This window comes from Martes martes, assembly GCF_963455335.1.
Source record: "Martes martes genome assembly, chromosome: 12".
NCBI lineage: Eukaryota > Metazoa > Chordata > Mammalia > Carnivora > Mustelidae > Martes > Martes martes.
In genome coordinates, this window is record NC_137900.1 from 93,658,639 (window position 1) to 93,678,411 (window position 19,773).

At 66.3% G+C, this 19,773-nt stretch overlaps 2 protein-coding genes across 4 annotated transcripts in view; one reads left to right on the top strand and one right to left on the bottom strand.

Moving 5' to 3' along the window:
- The window catches only part of KCNT1 (potassium sodium-activated channel subfamily T member 1), a gene marked incomplete at both ends in the record, with an annotated part of 61,723 nt that extends 49,028 nt beyond the window's left edge, over nt 1–12,695 (bottom strand). The window contains 2 exons of one of the 3 annotated variants that reach the window (XM_080820313.1): nt 1,106–1,264; nt 12,574–12,695. In XM_080820313.1, the coding sequence (XP_080676439.1) occupies nt 1,106–1,264; nt 12,574–12,695 (281 nt within the window). Of the gene's footprint in view, nt 1–1,105; nt 1,265–12,573 lie in introns of those variants that run through there. The other 2 variants (XM_080820316.1, XM_080820317.1) reach the window with 2 other exon arrangements.
- Nucleotides 12,696–13,331: 636 nt separating this feature from the next.
- SOHLH1 (spermatogenesis and oogenesis specific basic helix-loop-helix 1) lies at nt 13,332–18,387 on the top strand (the record flags this gene model as incomplete). The annotated part of the gene is made up of 8 exons (XM_080820256.1): nt 13,332–13,663; nt 14,477–14,530; nt 14,976–15,123; nt 15,489–15,610; nt 15,696–15,793; nt 16,877–17,063; nt 17,523–17,611; nt 18,170–18,387. 8 exons carry the CDS (start codon nt 13,332–13,334, stop codon nt 18,385–18,387), a joined length of 1,248 nt encoding a protein of 415 aa, XP_080676382.1.
- Between the last annotated feature and the right edge of the window lie 1,386 nt (nt 18,388–19,773).

Genomic DNA, 19,773 nt, shown 5'->3' on the forward strand with positions numbered 1-19,773 from the left:
TCTGACCTTGACCGTGAGTGAGCAGGCGGGGTCAGCTCCGCTCTCCTCCAACGCAAGCAGATGTGCTGGGGTCCGGTGGGACGCTCTGCTTCCGGCGGAGGGCACAGTGGTCTTAAAATCCCTTTCCACACGCTTTGGCAGCTCCTCACCGTCCTTACACACTGACCTTGTTCACAAATCTGACTTTTCCCAGATCAGCTTCAGCAAACGATCATCCCAGGGGCTCAGTCTGCGTCCGACCCTTTCAACCCGTGTGCGCTAGGTGCTGACGCCAACAGCTGCACCATGGGGGGGACGCTGGACCTCGCCCAGCTGGTCCCGGGCTGGGTGGGGAGGGACCTGCAGGTGCCCCGGGGCCATGGAAGGCGGCTCAGCACACACAGCAAGGAGAGCCGGCTCCTTCCCCAGCCCTGCAGGCTCCGCCGAGTCCCTGCGCTTGCGGTGAAGGCGGGTGGAAAAGTGCCTCCCTGGAGGCTGACGGAGCTTAAGTGCCGGGTGTTTACCCAAGACAGCTATTTGGGGAAAAGGCAGAGAAAAGCAACGCTTCTTCCAGCTTCCTGCCAGCTCTCCCGGTGTATGGATTATTCCCAAGAGCTGGTTCTGCTGGTCTCTTACCGAAAGACTCATGTTGGTTTTCTCCAGCCAGGAGAATTGGAGGTGAGGGGCGGTGGTCACTCTCCCTAAGGGACCACGGCAGGAGCTTGAAAGAAGCTCCCTCAGCTAAGAATAAACGGCCCCAGCCAGAGTCTGGAGGACATCGGCCTTCAGCCAGATCCCGGGCTCTGGCGCGGCGGCCGCCGGCGTGCTTCTGGCCCTGGCCTTGTCCCTCAAGTCAGCCGGGCTTGGAGTGGGGCTGGGGGCAGGCACGCGCGCCGGGAGGCCAGGCCGGGGGCGGTCTTCGGGAGGACTCCCCAGCACAGAGCTCCCCGTTCCCCCCCCACCCCGGGCCCCCTCCAGGAAGATGCGCGCCCCCTCGCCCAGCCCCCCACCGAAACTTCCCCCGCCCGGAAGCCCGCGAAACCCGGGAAAGTTGAAGGGCAGCGGGCGGCGCGCCGGCCTTCAGCACCGCGGACAGCTCCGAGCGCGCGGCGACCCCCGCGCCTACCTGTCGTCGTTCTGGAAGGACGGGTCGCCCAGCAGCAGGTCCCGGAAGCGGTACCGCGGCGGCAAGGGCAGCACCTCCGTGTCCAGGTCGCTCATCTTGAAGCTGCCGCTGTCCGGGCGCTCGCCGTCCCCGCGGCCGCCGTCCCCGCCGCTCGGCTGCCTGCGGGCACACGCCAGCGCCCCCTCAGCCCGCGCCCGCGCCGCGCCGCGCCCCCCCCCCCCACCCCGGGCTCCGCCTCCCGCAGACCCCCGCCCGCGGGGTCAGCAGAGCCATCCGCGGTCTGCACCCCCAAGTACCCCCACCCCACCCCCGTCTCCCACACACGTCCGCCCGCGGGGCCCGCATCCCCCCCAAGTACCCCCTCCACTCGCAGCCGGCTCGGCTTCACGCAGCCCCAACCTGCCCACCCGACCCCAGCCCCGGCCCCCTGCAGGCCCCTGTCCCCTGGGTCAGCCACGCACAACCCTCCCCCTCCCTGCACCCACCACCCCTCCCCCCTGCATCCCCTTCCCCTGTGCATCCCCCTCCCCTTCCAAAGACCCCTGCCTGATCAGCCCAGAGCAGCACGCTCTCACCCCACCTGCACCCCCAGTTCCCCCTCCAGCCTGCCTTCTGCAGGCCCCTGTCACCCACACCAGCCCCCCCCCCCCACAACTCCACCCTACCCGCCGGGTCTGTGGCCACTGTAACGCACAGCACCTGCCAGGGGCTCACTCCAAAGCACACAGGGAGAGGTTTGTCAAGTCCAGTTCAGGGCTTTGAAGCCCGCCCAGCAGCCCCCTCCACAATCCTTGCTGCTAAGGCTATCTGCTCAGTTTTCCTCCAGGTCCGGAACACCCAGAGACCTCCTCCCAGACCCTCAGGCTCCTGGGGAGGGGGAGTGCCTGACCAGAAGACTTAAGAGAGGACCTTGTTCTCTCTCGGCCTCCCTGGGGCCAAGGGGCTTGTCTCAGATCAGAGCCTAGGAGAGGGGTGTCACTTGGGGGAAGGCTGAACTGCCCTTGGCGGTGTCCACAGGATTCAGAGACCACAGAGCCCCCTGCCCCCATCGCCTGAGTTGAAGAGCCCTGACCATGCTGGCACAGGGGGTTTGGGGCCAGACTAGGTAAGCCAAGGGGGTCCCTGGAGTTGCAAGCGTCTTTCAGGGCTCCTGCGCTTTCCCTGTCCGCCCCATCGCCACACTGGAGTGAGTTGTGGCTAGTTACCCGTAACAGAAGTGCGTGCGGGCAGATGCCAGCACAGCCACCCCCAGGCTCCTGGCCTTCTGGGGCAGCAGCTCCCAAGGCTCACGCACCCTCTCTGCTCTCCAGGCGAGAGGGTCACTAGCCACCCCTTGAGCCCATAACCTCAGAACAGCTCGGTGTCTCCTGACCCATCTCTTAATGGGATGCCTCCGTGGCACAGATGTGCAAACACGGACCCAGGCTCCCGACCTCAACCGGTACCCTGGAGTCCCGGTCCTCTGGCATCGGCAGACCTTCCAGGGCAGTCCAGCCCCAGGGCACCCCTTGGTGTTGCTTCCCAGACAGACCATGGTGGGATGTTTGGGAGAAAGCAGGAATCCTTCCCCCGAAGCCTCTACCTGCCGGGCTCCCCCTCCCCAGGCTCCTGTAAGAGCCAAGAACCCCAGGAGGGCCACACCACAGCTGTGATTCTTCAGAGTCAGGCGGGCCCTGGGCTGGGCCTCCTGGGCCCCTTCTGAGCTGCTCCAGGGAGAGCAGAAGGAGCTGGGGACGGTGCCCTCCACTTTAGCAGCCCTGTTCCCCAGTCTAAAGCTGGGCTGGCGGGAGGGCGGCAGGAGGACACAGGAGCTGGACTCGGCCTCCAGGCAGGCACAGGAGTCCACTGACCACACTCTGTTCCCTGAGCTGGAAAATTGAGGGCAGGCTGTGCCCAGAGGCTGGAAGCGACTGCGGGCTTGGGGGGCACTCACCTGGAGCACGAGATCCTCTCGGGCGGGCAGGCGGGCGCCTAGAAGCCCTCCTCTCCTTCCTCAAACCCAGAGGGTCAGGCACATTCCCTGAGCCCCCAGCAAGGGCCTGTCCCACGCTCCCTGTGCCCTGAACACGCAACAGGGGGGTCTCGGCACCCCCATTCCACAGGTCTCAGAGCTGCTCAAGGACTCGGAGCACTCCCAGACCAAAGCTGCAAGCAGCAGGCACAGGCCCGACACGCCCGCGTGCTATTTTCCCAGGTTACAAGGTCAACCCCGAGGATCTGGCAATGTTTGAAAAACAACATTTTCCTAATTGCATCAGTGTGGCTGCGTGTTTTTCCTTAGTCACACGCTGGCTGGGCTGTGGGGAGGTGCGGGCAGGCGGGAGGGCAGAGCCTGGGGGCTGTAATTTCTCCGTTTGGCCCCTCTCTTGCTGAAAGCCTCCGTCAGTGCAGAACCCCGAGAGACTGCCGGCTCCCCGGTCAGGGCTGCCCCTGATTCCTTCCCAGGCTTCTTTGGGACCTTGTCTCTCCTAACCTCCAGGCCCAGACCTGCAGGGTCCACGGAAGAGTTCAGAGGGGGGGAGACACCGCTGCTCGGGGGTGGGGGTGGGGGCAGGAAGCGCACCAGGAGCCGGCGGGCCTGGCCTCCCACTCCTGGGGTGGGTGATAAGGGTGTGTTGTCTTCATCCCCGATGGTGCCGCTGGCATACAGGACCCTGGAGTCGGGACAAGGGCAGCCACAGGCCTCCTGGCCCCTTGCCTTGTTTCCCCGGCAGAACAGAACGCCCAGGACTATTCGCTGTGCTGAGGGCTGGGCCCCCGGGGTCTCCTGGAAAGTGGCCCATGGCTGAGCCATACTCCCCGAGGCACTGGGGTCTGGTAGAGACCTCTCCCCGAGCCTCAAGGCACATGTCCCGGGAGGCATGCTGTCCCATCCCTGCCTCGGCTGAGGGGGTCTGGGTGGGGCAGGGACAGGACCCTGGCTCGGCTGCCCAGACACAGTGTCCACCGCCCCCTTCCTGCTCTCTTGTCCCCGCCTGACCTGAGGGGCCTGGGGAGGAAGCCTGGGAAGTCCGAGACTGTGCCCGTTGTCTTTCCGTCTCCTGTGACGTGGCCGCACCGGAGGACCGCTGATTTCTACAAGCACCGTGTGCTCTGGTGGCCCAAGGAAGGCCCCCATCTCCCCAGCCCTCACGTGCCCTCAGGACAAGCCCGGGAGCCCCGTCTGTGGGACCTGCCAACCCTTGGAGCCAGGGCAGAGGGGGGGCGTCCCTGCTCCTCCTGGGGACTCTCAGGGCCCGTGGGCACCGAGCACGGGGCCCAGGCAGCAGCAGAGGGGTCAGAGGACTCGAGCGAGGCTCAGGCCTGTCCCTTCGGTTCATGCTGGGCAGCCCCAGCGGAGTCACCGCCCCTCTCTGAGCTTCAGCTTCCTCATCTATGAGTGAGAGTGCCTCTACCCTCCCGGGCTGGTGGTAAAGGAGTAAAAAGGAGGTGAGTGTGACACGTATGGCGTAACCCTGGCACAGGACAGCTTTGTCTGCATCAGTGTCTAATTCCAGGCTGGCTGGGCAGTGTCTGGCCAAGTTCCCATGGATAAAGGTTCCGACCCCAAGCGTCAGGTTCCTGGGGTGGCCAACACCCCATCCTGCCATTTCCAGGTCAGTTGGAGGCCCCTCTGGGGAGCTGGGATTTGTGATGCTGACCCCAGGCAGAGAGGCTGGGGATGGGAAAGGACGCGTACAGCTCTGACACAGAGCGAGTTCCGTGCGTGCGCTTTCCTGCGCCCCAGACCCCCAACCCTGCGGGAGGAGAGCCTCGGCGGCCCGGCGGGGTAGTGGCACGGGGTCTCGGAAACAAAGAGCACAGAGCCAGGACTCACAGCGCCTCTCCTCTGAGGTGAGGACCCATGGGCTCACGGAGCCCAAGGATGTGGGGCTCCAGAACAGGCCACAAGGGAGAGAAGCCAGGCTGGCCTGATGCCGGAGCCTCCTGCTACCAGCAGACGCGCTCGCTGCCTTTGGGTGGTGAGGGGAAGCCCCGAGAGTCTGCTTCTCTGTCCTGCTCGCATCGGCCCCTCGGGTGCTCAACGAGCCAGTCGGCAGGACTGCGGGAAGGTAAATGGTCAAGGACCCGCTCCTCCCACCAAAGGCACCGGGACCTAACGGTCTTATGCTCAGTTTCTGCCCCCTCAGTCAAACGGCCCCAGAGCCCAGAAGGCAATGGAAACTTCTCTGCTCCTCCATCGGGGCTGGCCCCAACCTGTCGCTGAAGTCACACTTGCACGGAACCGACGCTGGCATCAGCCCGTCTCCCTTAAGACCCGGTGTACAAACAGCCTGAATCGACTGTTCACGATGGGGCCCAGGAGCTGTTAACGTCGCACGACCAAAACCAAGTGCAGCTTACCTAAAAAAAACGTGCAACGTACTTTGTTATGCTGAGAAATTCAAGGACGACGTCCCTCTGGATCACATTGGCAGACACAGAAAAAACATTTGTTAAGATCCAAAATCCACTGATACGTTCCACAGAGGAAGACACACCCCCAACTTAATTAACAACAATGAAAAGAACCTTCCAGCAATTGAGGCCAACATTGTGCCTGTGGCCTGGGACGCGAGTCTGCCTGGTACGACGGGAGTCCCGGCCAGCCCAGGAGACAAAGACGAGAGTGAGAAGAACGAAGGCTGAAAAGAAACGCACGTGTCTCCTGGCGTGTGGCCAGCACGCCCAGAACCCCTGAGAGAATCGACTCAAGAACTGTTAGAACAAACGGGAGCATCTCATCGCCCAGCCCCACCTGAGCACATCCTGCAAGCTGGGAGCAGGAGCAAGGACACGGCGGCGAGCATCTTGGGCAGACCCCGCGCGCAGTGGCCGCATGGACCCCGGAGCCGAGGGGACCGCGGGGGAGACCGCCCGGCACGCGGATGCCGGCTGGAAGCCGTCGCTGGCAGGACGAGGAGGTCGTGCTTCCGACAGCTCCGCAGCGCGTTCCCCAGACAAAGCAGCAACCCGTTCCCATCAACACACGTGGTCAGTCTCTCAAAATGTGACAGACCGTTTCCGAAATTCAGACCGAAAAAGAAACGTGCAACCCAGGCCAAGACCGGCCTCGCGGCTGTCGGCACGAACTGCGGCCAAGGGAGCCCTGGGGTTTGGCACGAGAAAGGACGCGTGGCAGGGAGCCGGGGACACGCAGGGGTGGTGGGTGTGGTGGCCCTCCCCACCCCCACCAACCGCGGTGACGGGACATGGGGACGTGGGCCTGGCGGGGTAGGCGCTGGAACGCAGGAACCCGGGCTGCGGCGAACACGAGACCCCACCTCGCGGCCGCCCACGGAGGAGACTGGAACTGGATGCCGGGAAAAGCTGTCTGGCATGGAGAGGGCCTCTAACGCGTGACGACCACAGCACGTCGAGAAACGGAGCGGAGGACAGAACCCCTATCTCCAGGGACAGCCGCTGCCGGCAGCAGCAATCCCGCCGGGTCCCCCGCGGGACCGCCTGCGGGTCGCAGAGGAAAGACACACGGGCACAGAATGGCGAAGGACGGGTACGTGGCAGGTCAACGAACACACACAAAGTGGTCAGCGTTCACTGGAGAAGCTTTCCGCTCCCCTGGCGTTCGGGGAGACAGAGCCCAGCACGGGCACATGCTGGTGGCCGCGTGTGGTCCAAGAACATCCAGAGCGGGGAGGGCGTGGGGCGGGCGTGGGGTGGGCTCCCGTGCCCGTGCCTGCCACATGGACACGAGTGGAGCCGCTGGGAGCCATGCCCTGGCTATGAGGGGACAGCGGGGCTGTCCGGCCTGGAGACGTGGCCCTCACAGGGACTCTCACACTGAAGACAGCACAACTCCAGTCCCAAAGAACCTCCACAGGAGGGCGTTTCCTCTGGCGCCCAGCTTGTGGGCACGGACTACCCCCACCGTGCGGTGACCTTGGTTCAGGGACAGCAGCAGGTGGAAAGGCCACGTCCCATCCACAATGCCACACGAGGAGCCCGTGTCACATGAGCTTGTTGCTGGGGGCCAGGAGGCCAGGACCGGCCCTGCCACCGTCTTCCCCAGGCCAGAGCGCCCGTCCCCTGGCCCTTGTCCTGGGCCCACCTCTGGGCAGGCCTCTGGGGAGAAGCGCCCTGCTCCTCACACCGGGCGTGGGGCGTCCTGGGAAAACACTCCTCCCCCCAGGGCCACCATAGCGGTCCGGATTGCGGACAGTGCTAATGAACACTTCCAGGGCCGTCGGTGAGTGGCAGTTTCTCTAAGGGACACGGTGTCTCTCCTATGACGTGTCCCTCTGTGGTTCAAACTGTTCAAAATTCCCAAGGAGCCTGGAAAGCCATGCATTGGGGCACTGGGGATGGGGGACGTGTGCACGTGGACGTGTGCACAGACACGCGTAAGCACACGTGTGTGAGTACGCCTGTGCACATGGGTATGTGTGTGAGCACGGCCCCACGCACCCCTGCTCGGCATCCGGGAGAGCCCCGAAGTCACTGCAGCGTCGTCGGGGCGGGGGGTGGCGGAGAGCCGGGCATGGTGCCCGGGGAAGCAGACAGCCACGGAAGGCTAAGTGCTTCCTCTGCGCGATAATTAAAAAGCCGGAGCCTTTCAACCTCCTCGGCAGCGGGCGCGCAGGCATCTCTGGGGAGCGTCCGCCCTCTCTCCACAGGGGACGGGGCTCTGACTCCTTGCCTCGAACTGCTGCTCCCCACTACCTCCCCCCTGCGTCCGGTTCCAAAGGGAGAGCTTGGAACATGTCATTGAGCTGAATTCAAACTGGAAAGTCACCCAAACAGACCCTTCACAATAGCTTTCTCCATGCACGGAACTAACCCGGAGGGCAGGCAGGAAGGACCTGGTCATGCTGGGGATGTAGGGCCTCGGGCCTAAAGCCCAGGGCCCTGTCCCTGCCACTGACCTGCCCTGAGCCCGACGTCCACCCAGAAGCCACGGGGATCTGTAGTCCCCACCCCGCCCACCCAGCTGGGCTTGGGCCTACCTCTTAAGAAAGCCCCCCCATTGCACACGCCAACAAGGACGTGTCTTGTCCTTGTCCCTGGTCCCTCAGGGACGGACGGTGGGTCCGTGTCCAGATCGCCAGGCCCAGCACTCCCCCACTGGGTGCCCACGACCCTTAGCTGGTCCTGCCCGAGAGCTGTGTCCCATCCTCTGGCTGAAGGTGCCCACGGACCTGTCCCTCCAGCGGGACACACGGGACGAGGGGCCCTTAGGAACCCATCAGGACGGCCAGCCCAAGGTGGGAACGTGAACTCGCCTCTGTCATGGCCGGGCATGGGGACTCCCCCAGAGCACGGCTACCCCATCTGTCCCTGCCAGGCTCCTGCTCAGCCCGCAGAGCTGGCCACGGGGCGTGTCCCTGAAGGCTTCCCTGCCCTGCAGAGGTGTCCTCATGGAACAGAAGCCCCGTGGGGCTGTCACTCTGTCCACGCGTGACACCTCACTCCTGGCAGGTCCTCGGCTCTCTGAGTCTCGTGCTCTCGGCGTCCAAGAGAACCCAGTGCTGGGTGGCTCCCCTGACCTCTGACACCTGCCAGTGCCTCCGGGGTCACGTTCCCACCAATACCCTCAGGGCTCCCACAAGGACTCCACGCCAGGCTGTCAGCCTCTCCTGGGCCCCAGGCCCCTGCCGGCCTGGCGCTGTCATGGTTACTGCGGGTACAAACCCTGAGCTCCGGTCACGGTCCCCATGGGGGCAGGCAGGGGAGCTGGCTGTCACTTGGCTGGGGGATTGACAGGTTGGTCGACTTCCCCGAGCCTTTCCACACCCGTGTCCCACAGGGTCAGGGAGGACCTCTTCGGGCCTCCAGGACCCCCAGGTCCTCAAGTGCTGGCCCTGAGACCACGGGTGCCCCCGTCTCCCCGCATTGCCCAACGCAGGGGTCATGGGCGCCCCCGCAGCGGCTGAGCTGCACCTGCTCTCCTGCCCGCTCCCCGCCCTGAGCCCTGAGGAGTCCCCACGTGCTGTCCCCACGCGCTGTCCCCATGCTCTGTCCCCATGTGCTGTCCCCACGTGCTGTCCCCACGTGCTGTCCCCACGCACTGTCCCCACACTGTCCCCACGCACTGTCCCCACGATGTCCCCATGTGCTGTCCCCACGCTCTGTCCCCATGCACTGTCCCCATGCTCTGTCCCCATGCACTGTCCCCAGTGGCTTGGCAGGGCGGACCTCACAAGGATGCTCGCCCCTGTGCCTGAGCCACAGCATGGGCAGCGGACACCATGGCCTCCACGCTGCTCGGGAGCTGGCCACGGCCCCTTCCTGTGGCTGCCCAGCAGCCCAGAGCTGAGTCCTGAGGTTCTGCGTCCCCTCCGCTAGCAAGGACATGGCGGCTGCCCTTCTTTTCAGGAACCAGAACAAGCCGAGATCCCCAGCAAGCGGCCTCTGGCCCGGTCGCTGTCAGTGTGTCAGGCAACATCACGGGCCAGCAAGAGCCATCGCCTAGGGAGGCTGGCGTGTCCGGAGGCCTCCAGACCTCCCTCCCCACCATGGACCAGCCCAGAGCGACAACACGGCGGACTGTCTACTACACCCCCCATGGAAGGTCCGGACGGCACCACAGACTTCTCCGGAGCGGCTCTCGAGGGACTCAGTCCAGGCAGCCGGCCCGGCCCCGCCTCCATCCCCCACAAACATTTTTTTTTTTAAAAGATTTTATTTATTTATTTGACAGACAGTTCAGAAGTAGGCAGAGAGGCAAGCAGAGAGAGATAGAGGAAGAAGCAGGCTCCCCACTGAGCAGAGAGCCCGATGCAGGACTCGATCCCAGGACCCCGGGATCATGACCCGAGCCGAAGGCAGAGGCTTTAACCCACTGAGCCATCCAGGCGCCCCCCACAAACATTTTAAACTCACCAGCGTCTACTGTGAGCCTCACCTCCTGGGCAAGGCCCCTGACTCCGCAGGGGAAAAAGATTTCGGGGGAAGGTGTGGAGGGGGACACCCACCCGCACGCACGGCCCGAAGAGCTCCCGAGCTAACTTGACTCCTGCGGCGTCCGGGGCTGCTCCTGAGCCGACACCCATCTTGGGGTGCCCCCCGGAGACTCCCCGCACCCCCACCCCCCCTCCAGCAGCAGGCAGGGCCCCGCTCCACATTCCAGGGGCCCCACTCTCCTACTGCAATGCATGTGTGTGACACAGGCACACACACCCAGGTATGCACACACCTGCCCGTTAGGCCCCTTCACGCCCAAGGCTCCGGACACACTCAGGGAGACGTGCCCAGGGCACAACTCCGGGGGCTTGTCTGGAGAGAAGGCAGGCAGCCCTCCGAACAGCCTGCAAACCCCCGCCTTCCTCCGGCAGCCCGAGCAGAAACCTCGGTGAAGAATTCACACTTAGTCACTAACCCTCCGTTGGGAGAGGAAGTCACAGTCACAGAGCCGACCTCAGCCACCCCGAGGGTTACTCAGACCCAGACGGGCAGACAAGCTGGCGGGCGCACGGACTGGCACACTTAGCAGCCGTGGGGCAGCTGGGCGTGAGGACACAGGTCAGGCCCGCAGACCCGCCCTCTGACAGAAGCAAGCCCCCAGCGGCCACCCCCACCCCAGTCTCCTCACTCACCGCTGTCTTTCCGAGCGGCTGCTGCAGACTCCTCTGGCTGAAGGCAGACCCGAGTCCCCCCAGCCCCCTAGGCTGGGAGGCCACCCTCACACGGCCTGAGCTGGGGTGGACCTCGGGTCCTGGGAACCTTCCCCTCAGGCCTAGGCCACTTCCTGCTGCCCTGGAGGGACTGCTCCCTAATATGGGCCTGGAGGGCCGGCAGAGACCTCTGGCCAGGCACGTCCCTGGCAGGACGCCCGCCAGCCCCGGCTCTCTGTGCCCTCTGCCATCAGGGCCCACAGGAGGCCACGCCAGCCCCAGTGGGGAGGGGTAGGGCTGAGGGGAATTGGCAGTTCTGGGAAAGGCCACAGGGCTCGGACCAGAAAGCTAGCACTGGCCAGCTCAGGGGCAGGACCGGCCTCCCCAGGCTTCTGTCCCTTCCATAACGACCATTACCTGCAGGGCAATGACGTCTGTACTTGGGGGAGGAAGAGGATAAAAAGGGCAGTGCCCATTGATCTGATGGGTGGCCGGAGCCTGGGACCCCACCTCCCAGGGCTAGACTTGGGGTCCAGGCACCAAGGTAAAGATTCCTGCAGCCCAGAGAGCCCAGAGCCCTCCCAAGGACCTCTCCTGCTTGACCTCACAGCCTAGGGGCCGGCCCCCGCCAGCAGCAGGCAGGCATACCCACAACCCCCCACCCCCCGGCCCAGAACCACAGCGCTATTACCGATATCACGCAGCCCCTCTCAAGACAGAGCCTCACCCAAGGTCCGAAGAGCGCGCCAAGCCAGGCCCCTGGACTCCGGAGCTGCCCCTGCTGTGAAGCCTGGGACAGGAACCTCCCCAACCCAGGCCTCCATGTCACCCAAGAAAGGTCTTCCTTCTCCAGCTAACGCCCGCGCCCCCAACCCCGCGCCCCCAACCCCGCAGCCTTGTCCTTTGCTGCTTCCACTCCGGTCCGGCCTTACCTTCGTTGGGCCGGCGTGCGGGGTGGTCCTCACCCAGGCTAACTTCTCCTGTGGCCTCTCCATTCAGCCTGACCTTCTCCTGGGGGTCCTCACCCCGTCTCCCTTTCCCCATTCAGCCTGACCTTCCACCCAGCATGACCTTCCCTGGGTTGGGACAAAAAGCCCAGCAGGTCTGCTGGGACTCTGCCTTCCCTGGGGCTCCCCGGAGTGCTGTGCCCTCTGGGCCAGTCACCTGGCTGCGCAGGACACGTGGCATCCTGGGACACGGCATGGGGAAGGGTGGCCGACCGTCACTGGCTCCCAAGGCACTCAGAAGCTATATCAGAAACGACTCTCACGTTGTTGAGCAAACAGGGACCCAGAAGAGAAAGCACAAGCCCAAATACCAAACAATCAAAAGCCAGGATTCCTGCCTTTGATGTAAAAGTGCGCCTCCCTCCCACACCCCAGTCTGGGTCCTTCCTGGAAGGACGGCCCTCGGACGCCGCTTCCCTGCGGGGTACCCTTCTGCCATGGCCCACTTGGGGGCCGCCGGCCACCCCCCCTCCCCGCAGGCGTGCACCCCAAGGGCCCTTCTTCCAGGTTGGGTGGAGGGGGGCTGGGAGGCCGGCGTGGCTCCAGCTCCCCAGCCCGCGGGGGCTGCACCTCCCTGCGCCTGGGAGATGCTGAAGCCCCACACGTAAAGATGGCCACGCCAGGACCACCTGCGCGCTGAGAGCGCTGAGAGCGCAGACACACGGACGCCAGCCCGGGGCACCTGCGGGTCGTTGGGGTGAGTGCCCCTTTGGCGTGGCTGGTTCCTGCGGAGCGCCCCTGTCCCCCCCACCCCGGTAGGCGGGGGAGGGCGCTCGCGGCGCGGGCGTGGAGATGGACCTGGGATGTGGGGCTCTGGGGCGGGGGGAGGGTCTTGGGTGCAAGGGTCCTGGGAGGGGGTGCAGGCGGGGACTAGGGTCCCTCCACCAGGGGACAGGCGCGTGGGCCGTACCTGCGGGCGCATCTGCCGTCGTCGAACACGAAGGTCCGGTTGGTGTGGCCCGTGCCGCGCGCCCCCCGCCGCGCCCCCCTGGACAAGCCCCCCGGGACGCGCGCCCCGTCGGGGAGAGGCATGCGCGGCGGCAGCGGCTGGGGTCCGGAGCGGAGGGAAAAGCTGCTTCCCCTTGGCCGGAGCACCGCACTTTTCTCCCTCCTTTTCTCCCTCTGAGCAGAAGAAAGCCTGTTCCGGGGTGGGGGTCGGGCGCCAGGCGGGGCGTGTCCCCTGCCGGCGGCGCCGCGATCGGTCGCGTGGGCGCATCTGCACCCGGGGACCCGCCCCCCACCGCGGCGCTCGGAACCCTCCCAGCCGCTCTTTAACGCTGGAAACCCCCAAGGACGCATAGGGCTCCTCGCTCCTGGGGGGAGGGGGCTCGGTCCTCCCACCCACGCCCGCCCGCGTCCCTGGAGGCGCAGCAAGAGAAGCGGACAGACCCTGGCGCTCGGGCACCGGATGCCCCAGGGACCTGCGGGGCCTGGGCTCTGAGCGGCGCTCCCCGCGGGGCAGTGAGCCGAGGGGGTGGCGCTGGGCAGGCCGAGGGCACAGGCGCGGCCAGAGGCGGGGGCGGGGGGGCAGGCCGGCCAGCCCTGGGCTCTGACGCGGCCCAGGGAGGGAAGATGCCGTCCAGAGCTGCGGCTGGGCGCGGTCCCCGAGCCCCCGGCTCCTGAGCGGAGGGTGGCACGTCCCCGAGGAGGAGCGCCTGGGCAGGGGACATGTTTCGGGGGACAGGCACCCGTGCACGGCAGACTCGCCGGCCTCCGGGGCAGGTGGGTGTCCTCCAGCCCTCCGCGACCGACCCGGTGCCACAGATCTCCGACGGCAGTTCTCAGACCAGCTGTCCGCTCTCTTCTGGGAACCCCCAGCGGGCTTCCTGGCTGCAGAACCTTCCAGAAACCCTCAGCTCCTCCTCCTCCTCTCCCCACACCTGGGGCTTGCCCGCCTCAGGGAACACCGACCGCTCCGTGGGGGGCGTCGTCCCTGCCACCTACATGCCGGGGCCCGGCCCGTCCAGAAAACCCCTGTGCCCTCCTGCCCTCCTGCCCGGGTAGGGGTAGCCTTCGCTTGCGTCCCCTCCCGAGCCAGGCTCCCCACGGGCAGGCCCGGCCTCGCAGGTGGCTGAGCGCGGCTGAGCGGGAGTGGGAGCGGCCCGGCCCCCGATCCCGGGGAGAGGGCGGAGGAGCACCCAGGCCTGCGGACTCCAGCCTCCGAGACCGCAGGCCACGCCCGCACCCCCCTGCAACGCAGCTTCTGCGGGAGGGCCGGGCGGGTGGGGGCGGGGCCGCACGTGGGGCAGGGGCCCACGTGAGTGGGCGGAGCCGGCCTGCGCATGCGTGGTGCGGGGCGCGGGGTTGCGTCCCTGCCGCCGCACTTATGGCGTCCTGCGGCCCTGAGGCTGCGCTTGGGGGCTGCGGGTGAGGAAGTGGGGGGCGCTGGAGGGGTCGGCTGGAAGGCCTCTGCTCAGGGGTGCGGGGCTGGGGACCCGAGCAGTAGGTCCCCATCGGGCGGGACCGCCTGGGGCAGGGCACCCTGCGCAGGCCTCGTGGGGGGCGGCGGGCCGAGGGGGGCCTGTCCAGCAGCAGCCCCCACTGCGCCCGGCGGCCCCCCAGAGACGTCCGTGAGGGCCCCTGGGTCCCGGCAGCCTTTTCCCGGGTTCACGGAGCTCCGTGTTCTTGCCTGTCCTGGGCAGTGGCTCGTCCCCATCCAGCGTCCTGGGCTGCAGCGAGGACTACGGCCGGGCCGCCCGCCTGGTCAGGGCGCCCCCCGAGCGCCCCGGCTCCGGCTCCGGCTCCGGCTCCGGCCCCAGCTCCGGCTCCGGCTCCGGCTCCGGCTCCGGCTCCGGCTCCGGCTCCGGCTCCAGCTCCAGCTCCAGCCTTGGCCTCCCGAGGAACGTGCTCAGCGAGAGGGAGCGCAGGTGGGCGGAGGACCGTCCTGGGCTTGCCGGGGCCTTGTGGTGGGGGCGGCGGCGGACATCAGCCTGGGGGCTGTGACGTGGGTGTGGGCAGCGGACCAGGGATGTGGGGGCCCGTGCAGTCAGCGGGCAGTTAGCATGCGGCCAGAAAACCCAAGGGAGGGGCTTCCGAGGGCCCACCTGGGCAGCCCCCTGTCTGACCCCAGTCCTGGGCGGCTCAAGGGTGTGCTTCCGGGGTCTCTAGCAGGGGTGGTCCAGGGATGGGCTAGTCAGAGCTGGTGCAAAGATCTGGTTAGCCTGTGGCCCACAACCTTGAAGGGCTCACCTTGTTCCGAGAGCTGCCCAGGGGTGAGCCCGGGGTCCCTCTGAGGGGAGAGCCCGTGGCCGTGGTCCTTCTCCCTGGCCAAGGCCGGGTGGGCTGCCGGACATGTGGCTTGTCTGGAAGCAGGAAGCGGATCTCAGTGAGCTGCGAGCGCCTTCGGGCCCTGCTGCCCCGTTTTGATGGCCGGCGGGAGGACATGGCCTCGGTGCTGGAGATGTCTGTGCAGTTCCTTCGGCTCGCCGGCGCCCTACTTCCCAGCCAAGAGCCGCACACCGTGAGTGGCGTTTGGCCCGGGGCCACACTGCGCGGAGGAGCTGCCAGGGGACATCTCGCCCCCGGGGGGGGGGCAGCCAGGGTGGCTGTGATGGCGGTGGGACGGTGTTCTCTGTTTGTGCCGGTTCCAGCTGTCCGTGCACCGTCTCCCCCAGTGAGGTGGGAGCCCCCGGGAAGAAGCTGGGTCCCGCTTCAGTCCCTGACGTCCCCTCCGTCCAGCGTTCTGCTCTTCCGGGCTGTGGTCTGCGCTCAGGCTGAGCCTCTCGGATCCCCGCGGGGCAGCCCGTGACGACCCATGGGCTACGTTTCCTCTGTGTGTGTGTGTTGCTCGGCAGTTGTCATTTATGAGGCTTGTTTCCGTTTTAGGTCCTGGGTCCGTCCAGGGAGGTGTGGCGCGAGTGGCAGACGGACGTTCTGCCGCAGGCCCTGTCGCATGCGGGCGCAGCAGGGTCCCCAGACTGTGGCACGGGAGCCTCCGGCCTGACTGGGTTAGTGTCCCCTGGGGGCTGGGGGGCCCATAGGGGCAGCAGATGCAGACCGTTCAGGATCTCCCTCTGTCTTCGTGTCACCTAGGCCACCGGCTCCTGTGAGCTGTGGGACCGCAGGCGCAGGTGAGGACGAGGCCCTGCCGGGGGCGGCCGCGGTGGTGGAGGGGCCGCCAGTCCTCCTTGGTAAGCGAGAGCAGGTCCCGGTGCGGATGGGTTTGGTGTCCTCGCCAGGGGACAGGCCTGGGCTGCAGGATGGCTTCTGAGCCCGGGGCACGGCGGGGTCCGTTCCTCAACGAAGTTTGGCACTTACCGTGATGTCATCATGACACACCCACGTGTCGGGGTGAACCTCGGGGACCCCACGCTGCTCTCAGCTGCGGCAAACAGGTTCCTGGATGCCGCCGAGAGCAGGGGTGTGGCCGAGGTGCCCTGGCTTCTCGGCTGCAGGCTGTCCTCCGTCCGTCCTTGTTGTCCTTTGTTGGGGAACAGCATCCGCGCTTTTGCTCCCCGAGGACAGGCCCCCGGTCCTCCTTCACCTTGGGCCTCTGGGGGTCCCTGGGTCCTGTCCTCGTGCCTGCGCTGGCCACTGCTGTGCCCGGCTCTCTCAAGCAGCCCCCACACAGCCTGGGCTTCTTGGCGCCCTCCTGATCCTGTCTTCTGGAGCCGTGAGTCACAGGCTGTGCACGGGGAGGGCGTCTGTCCTCTGTTACTGTGCAGCCACCCACGCAGGGCATTTCCGATGACTGCGTCTGGCTCGTGCTGGACCCCGCAGCCCAGCCGTCTGTCACTCCTTGGGTGTGAATGGCCGCGGGGGGTTTAGGCCCCATGCACTTGACTGCCTTGGGAGCCAAAGCTGTGCCTTCTGATTGCCGGAATGTGCCCATGGAGTGGGGGAGGGGACCTCCTGTCACCGGGGCTGGCGGCGGAGCTGGGGTCTCGGGGGGACTTTGGGAGCCGAGGGCAGGCGTGAGGGTGCAGAGGTCACGTGGCAGGGAGCGAGACCTGAGGGTGGAGGCTGGGGAAGGGACGGTGGGCAGCTGGGGCGGGGTTCCATGTCTGAGCTCTCAGGGCTGAGCTGAGGCCAAGCGGGTGTCTCCTCTGAGAAGCTTCCCTGATCCCGGTGGCCCAGCCCCGCTGCCCTGGGTGTCTATCTCTGGGTCATTTGTCTGCCTTGTGCTTGTGAGCTCTCCTGTCCCTGTGCCGGGGACTGTGGACGGGGGCCGAGGGCTTGCGGGGAGGCCACCCTGCACCTCCCTTCCGTCGTAGAGCCCTGCAGCCTGCTGTCCCAGCCCCCAGGCCCAAGTCCTTCCGAGGCCCTGAGGCCGCCCCCGCTCTGGCCTCCTCACCCGTGGCAGCCGCCCTCCCCCCTGGTGAGTGAAGAGGCTCAGAGCTGCCTGGGCCGGGCCGGGCCCCCCGCGGACGGGGCCGACCCTGTCGGGACGCTGGACACCAGGTGGGTGCCCTAGTTGACCTTCAGAGCAGCCACTACTCTGCCCGCCCCCGCCCCGGGGAAGTCTGCCCGCCCCCCCCCCCCCGCCCCCCGCTGTCTGTGCCCGGGCCACAGCTGGCTGCCCGGGCCTGTTTGAGCCAGACGCCACGGTGTGGCTTTCTGACGCGTTTCCAAAAACGTTGTCGTGTTTCTAGCCGGTCTGTGTTTTGGCTGATAGTAAACGAGTTTGTGTTTTGTGAGCGTGCACCAGCTGGGGCGTGGGAAGGGAGCGTGGCAGAGGCTGGAGGGAAACCAGCAAAAGCGGGTGGCGGGATGGGCCCGTCTGTCCTCGGTGGGCAGGTTCGGTCTGGTGGGGAGGGAGGGGCGCCCTGTTCATCCTGAACCTGAAGCCGCCTTTGAGCTCCTGCACTTTCCTCTTGAGGTTTAAGGAGTTGGGCTCAGCTGGGATCACTCACGATGACGTCTTCTGATCCCACGCAGGCCCGTGTTGGGATGTGATGTGGAAGCTGGGGCGTCCTACTTGCTGAACGCTGGTCCCGACTGGTGGCTGGGTGAGCGGCAGTGTGTGCTTGGGCCGCGCCTCAGGGTCTCAGCCAGTCTGGGTGAGGGGCTGGGCAGGTGGCTGGGGTGCACGGGGAGGTGTGAGGGGGCTCACCTTGCTGTGTGCTACCAAGGTTCTGGTGTCTGTCTCTGAGCCTGTTTTCTCTGTGCTGGTGGTCGTCAAGGTCATGGGGGTGGGGAGTACAAGGTGACGCATGTGCACCTGGAGCGCCTGTGTAAGCGTGGTGTGTGGGGCTGGCTGGGGGGGTCTCCTGCCGCTCGGGGTCTGTGTGTTCCCTCCCTCTAAGCATCCGTGCGAGGGCATCAGGACGGGAGAGAGCAGGATGTCTGCGAGATGAGCCACGTGGGACATGGTTTCCCGTTGTGCTCTCATGGGTCCTCCCGGGTCTCGAGCATGGCCAGCAGGAGTGGGCTCGTCCACCTGTCATGGCACTTGGGAGTCAAGGGCTTCTGAGCTGGGCAGGACAGAGAGGGGCGGGCCTCTTCTGCACCTTGATCCCGCCATGTCGGCCGCGGTACCCAGACTGATGTGTCCCCTCTGCTTCCAGGGTCCGTGGAGGGCAGAGGTGCCCGTGCCCCTTCTCGGAGTGCGGTCAGGAGCAGCCTGCTGGACAGGGCCGAGCCAGGCTTCCCAACAGACCCTGAGCCCGGCCTCCACGAGCTCCCGGATGGCCCCCTGGAGCCATGGGGCTCCGATGCGGGCTGCCCCAGCCTGGCCCTGCGGGAGGAGGTGGACAGTATCTTCCCCGACTTCTTCCCCTGCTAGGCCCGTGTCGCACGTGTCCATGTCGGGTGCCGTGCGGCTTATTTTGGGTTCGGGAGGCAGCTGCGCTGAGCTGTGGCGAGGTTGGCGGGCCGCGGCCGGGGGAGGCTGAGGATTAAAGGCGGCGATCCTGCGGAAAGCGGGACTTGCGGAGCATCTGTGTAATCAGCGCCATTCACTCGTTCACTGGGCAGATGGCACGGCTTCCGCTTGGAGCGCGGGCACCTGCCCGGGGCTTTGTTTCGGCGCTGTTCTTGGCCATGCAGAGTCCGTGAATAGCCCTGCAGCCTGGGGAGGGCTCCGCGGCTGACTTCTGTGTCCCCGGCGGGCTCCCTGGAGAGGCAGGCATGGGACTCTACCTCTCGTGCCCTGGGATTGGTCCGAGTGGCCCTCACGGCCCAGGGGTCTGTTGGGGGAGGCCCTGGTACTCTCAGCCACAGCCAGGGCCCCGAGGGAAGGACTGGTCTCCCTGCCTTCGAGGTGGGGGGGTGTTCTGCCCTCCTCTCTCGAGATGTGGGTGTGCCTGGGACAGAGGCCACCTGGTGTCAGCATCTGGAGCTTTTTCCTGGCGGGCACAGCTCCAGTCCCAATGGCTCTGGACCACTGGGGGCTGGGGATGCTCCTCCCAGTAACCCAGGCCTTCCTCAGCCCCCAGTGGTTACTGGGAGGCCTGGGTTACTGGGAGAAGCATCCCCAGCCCCGTGGTCAGGTGCAGCGGATCCTGCCCTGCCTCTGACCCCCTTTCAGTCCAGCAGAGGCGGGTGTGTGTCCCTGACCCAGGCTGGCCAGGGCCTCACTGCTCTGCTCCTGCTCGTGCCTTTCTGGAGATGCCCCAGCCCCCCGTGACCCTCCAGCCCAATGAGTGCTCTGGGGGCCAGAGGGCTCCCCGTTCTCCAGGAGAGTAGGTTCTCCTGACTGTGAGTCCTGAGCCCCTGGCCCAGGTTGCCTGCCCCACACCTGCGTGTGTTTCCGTTCCTGCAGCCGGAAAGTTCCATTCATTCTGTGAGTCATTGCAGACGACCGTGAGGAGCGGCTGGCGTGGGATGGAAGCTCCGGCTGAGCGAGCCCGCGGTGGGGCTGGAGGAGAGCCAGGCAGTGGCTGGGGGTTGGGGGCACGCTTGCGGGAGGCCAGGTGCCCACGGGGGGCGGCTGTTGCCCCCGGACCCCAGTCCTCAGGACCCCCGTGTTCTCGTGTGTGTGTGCTTCTGGGCTTCGCTGCTGGTGTGCACACGCGTGTTCATGTGTGTTTCTCGAGTGCACACCTGTGCCTCTCTTTGGGGGGGAGAACGACGCTGCAGGTGTCCCACTATCAGGCCAGCACCCTGAGCCCAGCTGTGGGGGACCCTGCTGTGCCAGGCTGCCGTGTCGGGGCTGAGGCAGGTGCCAGGC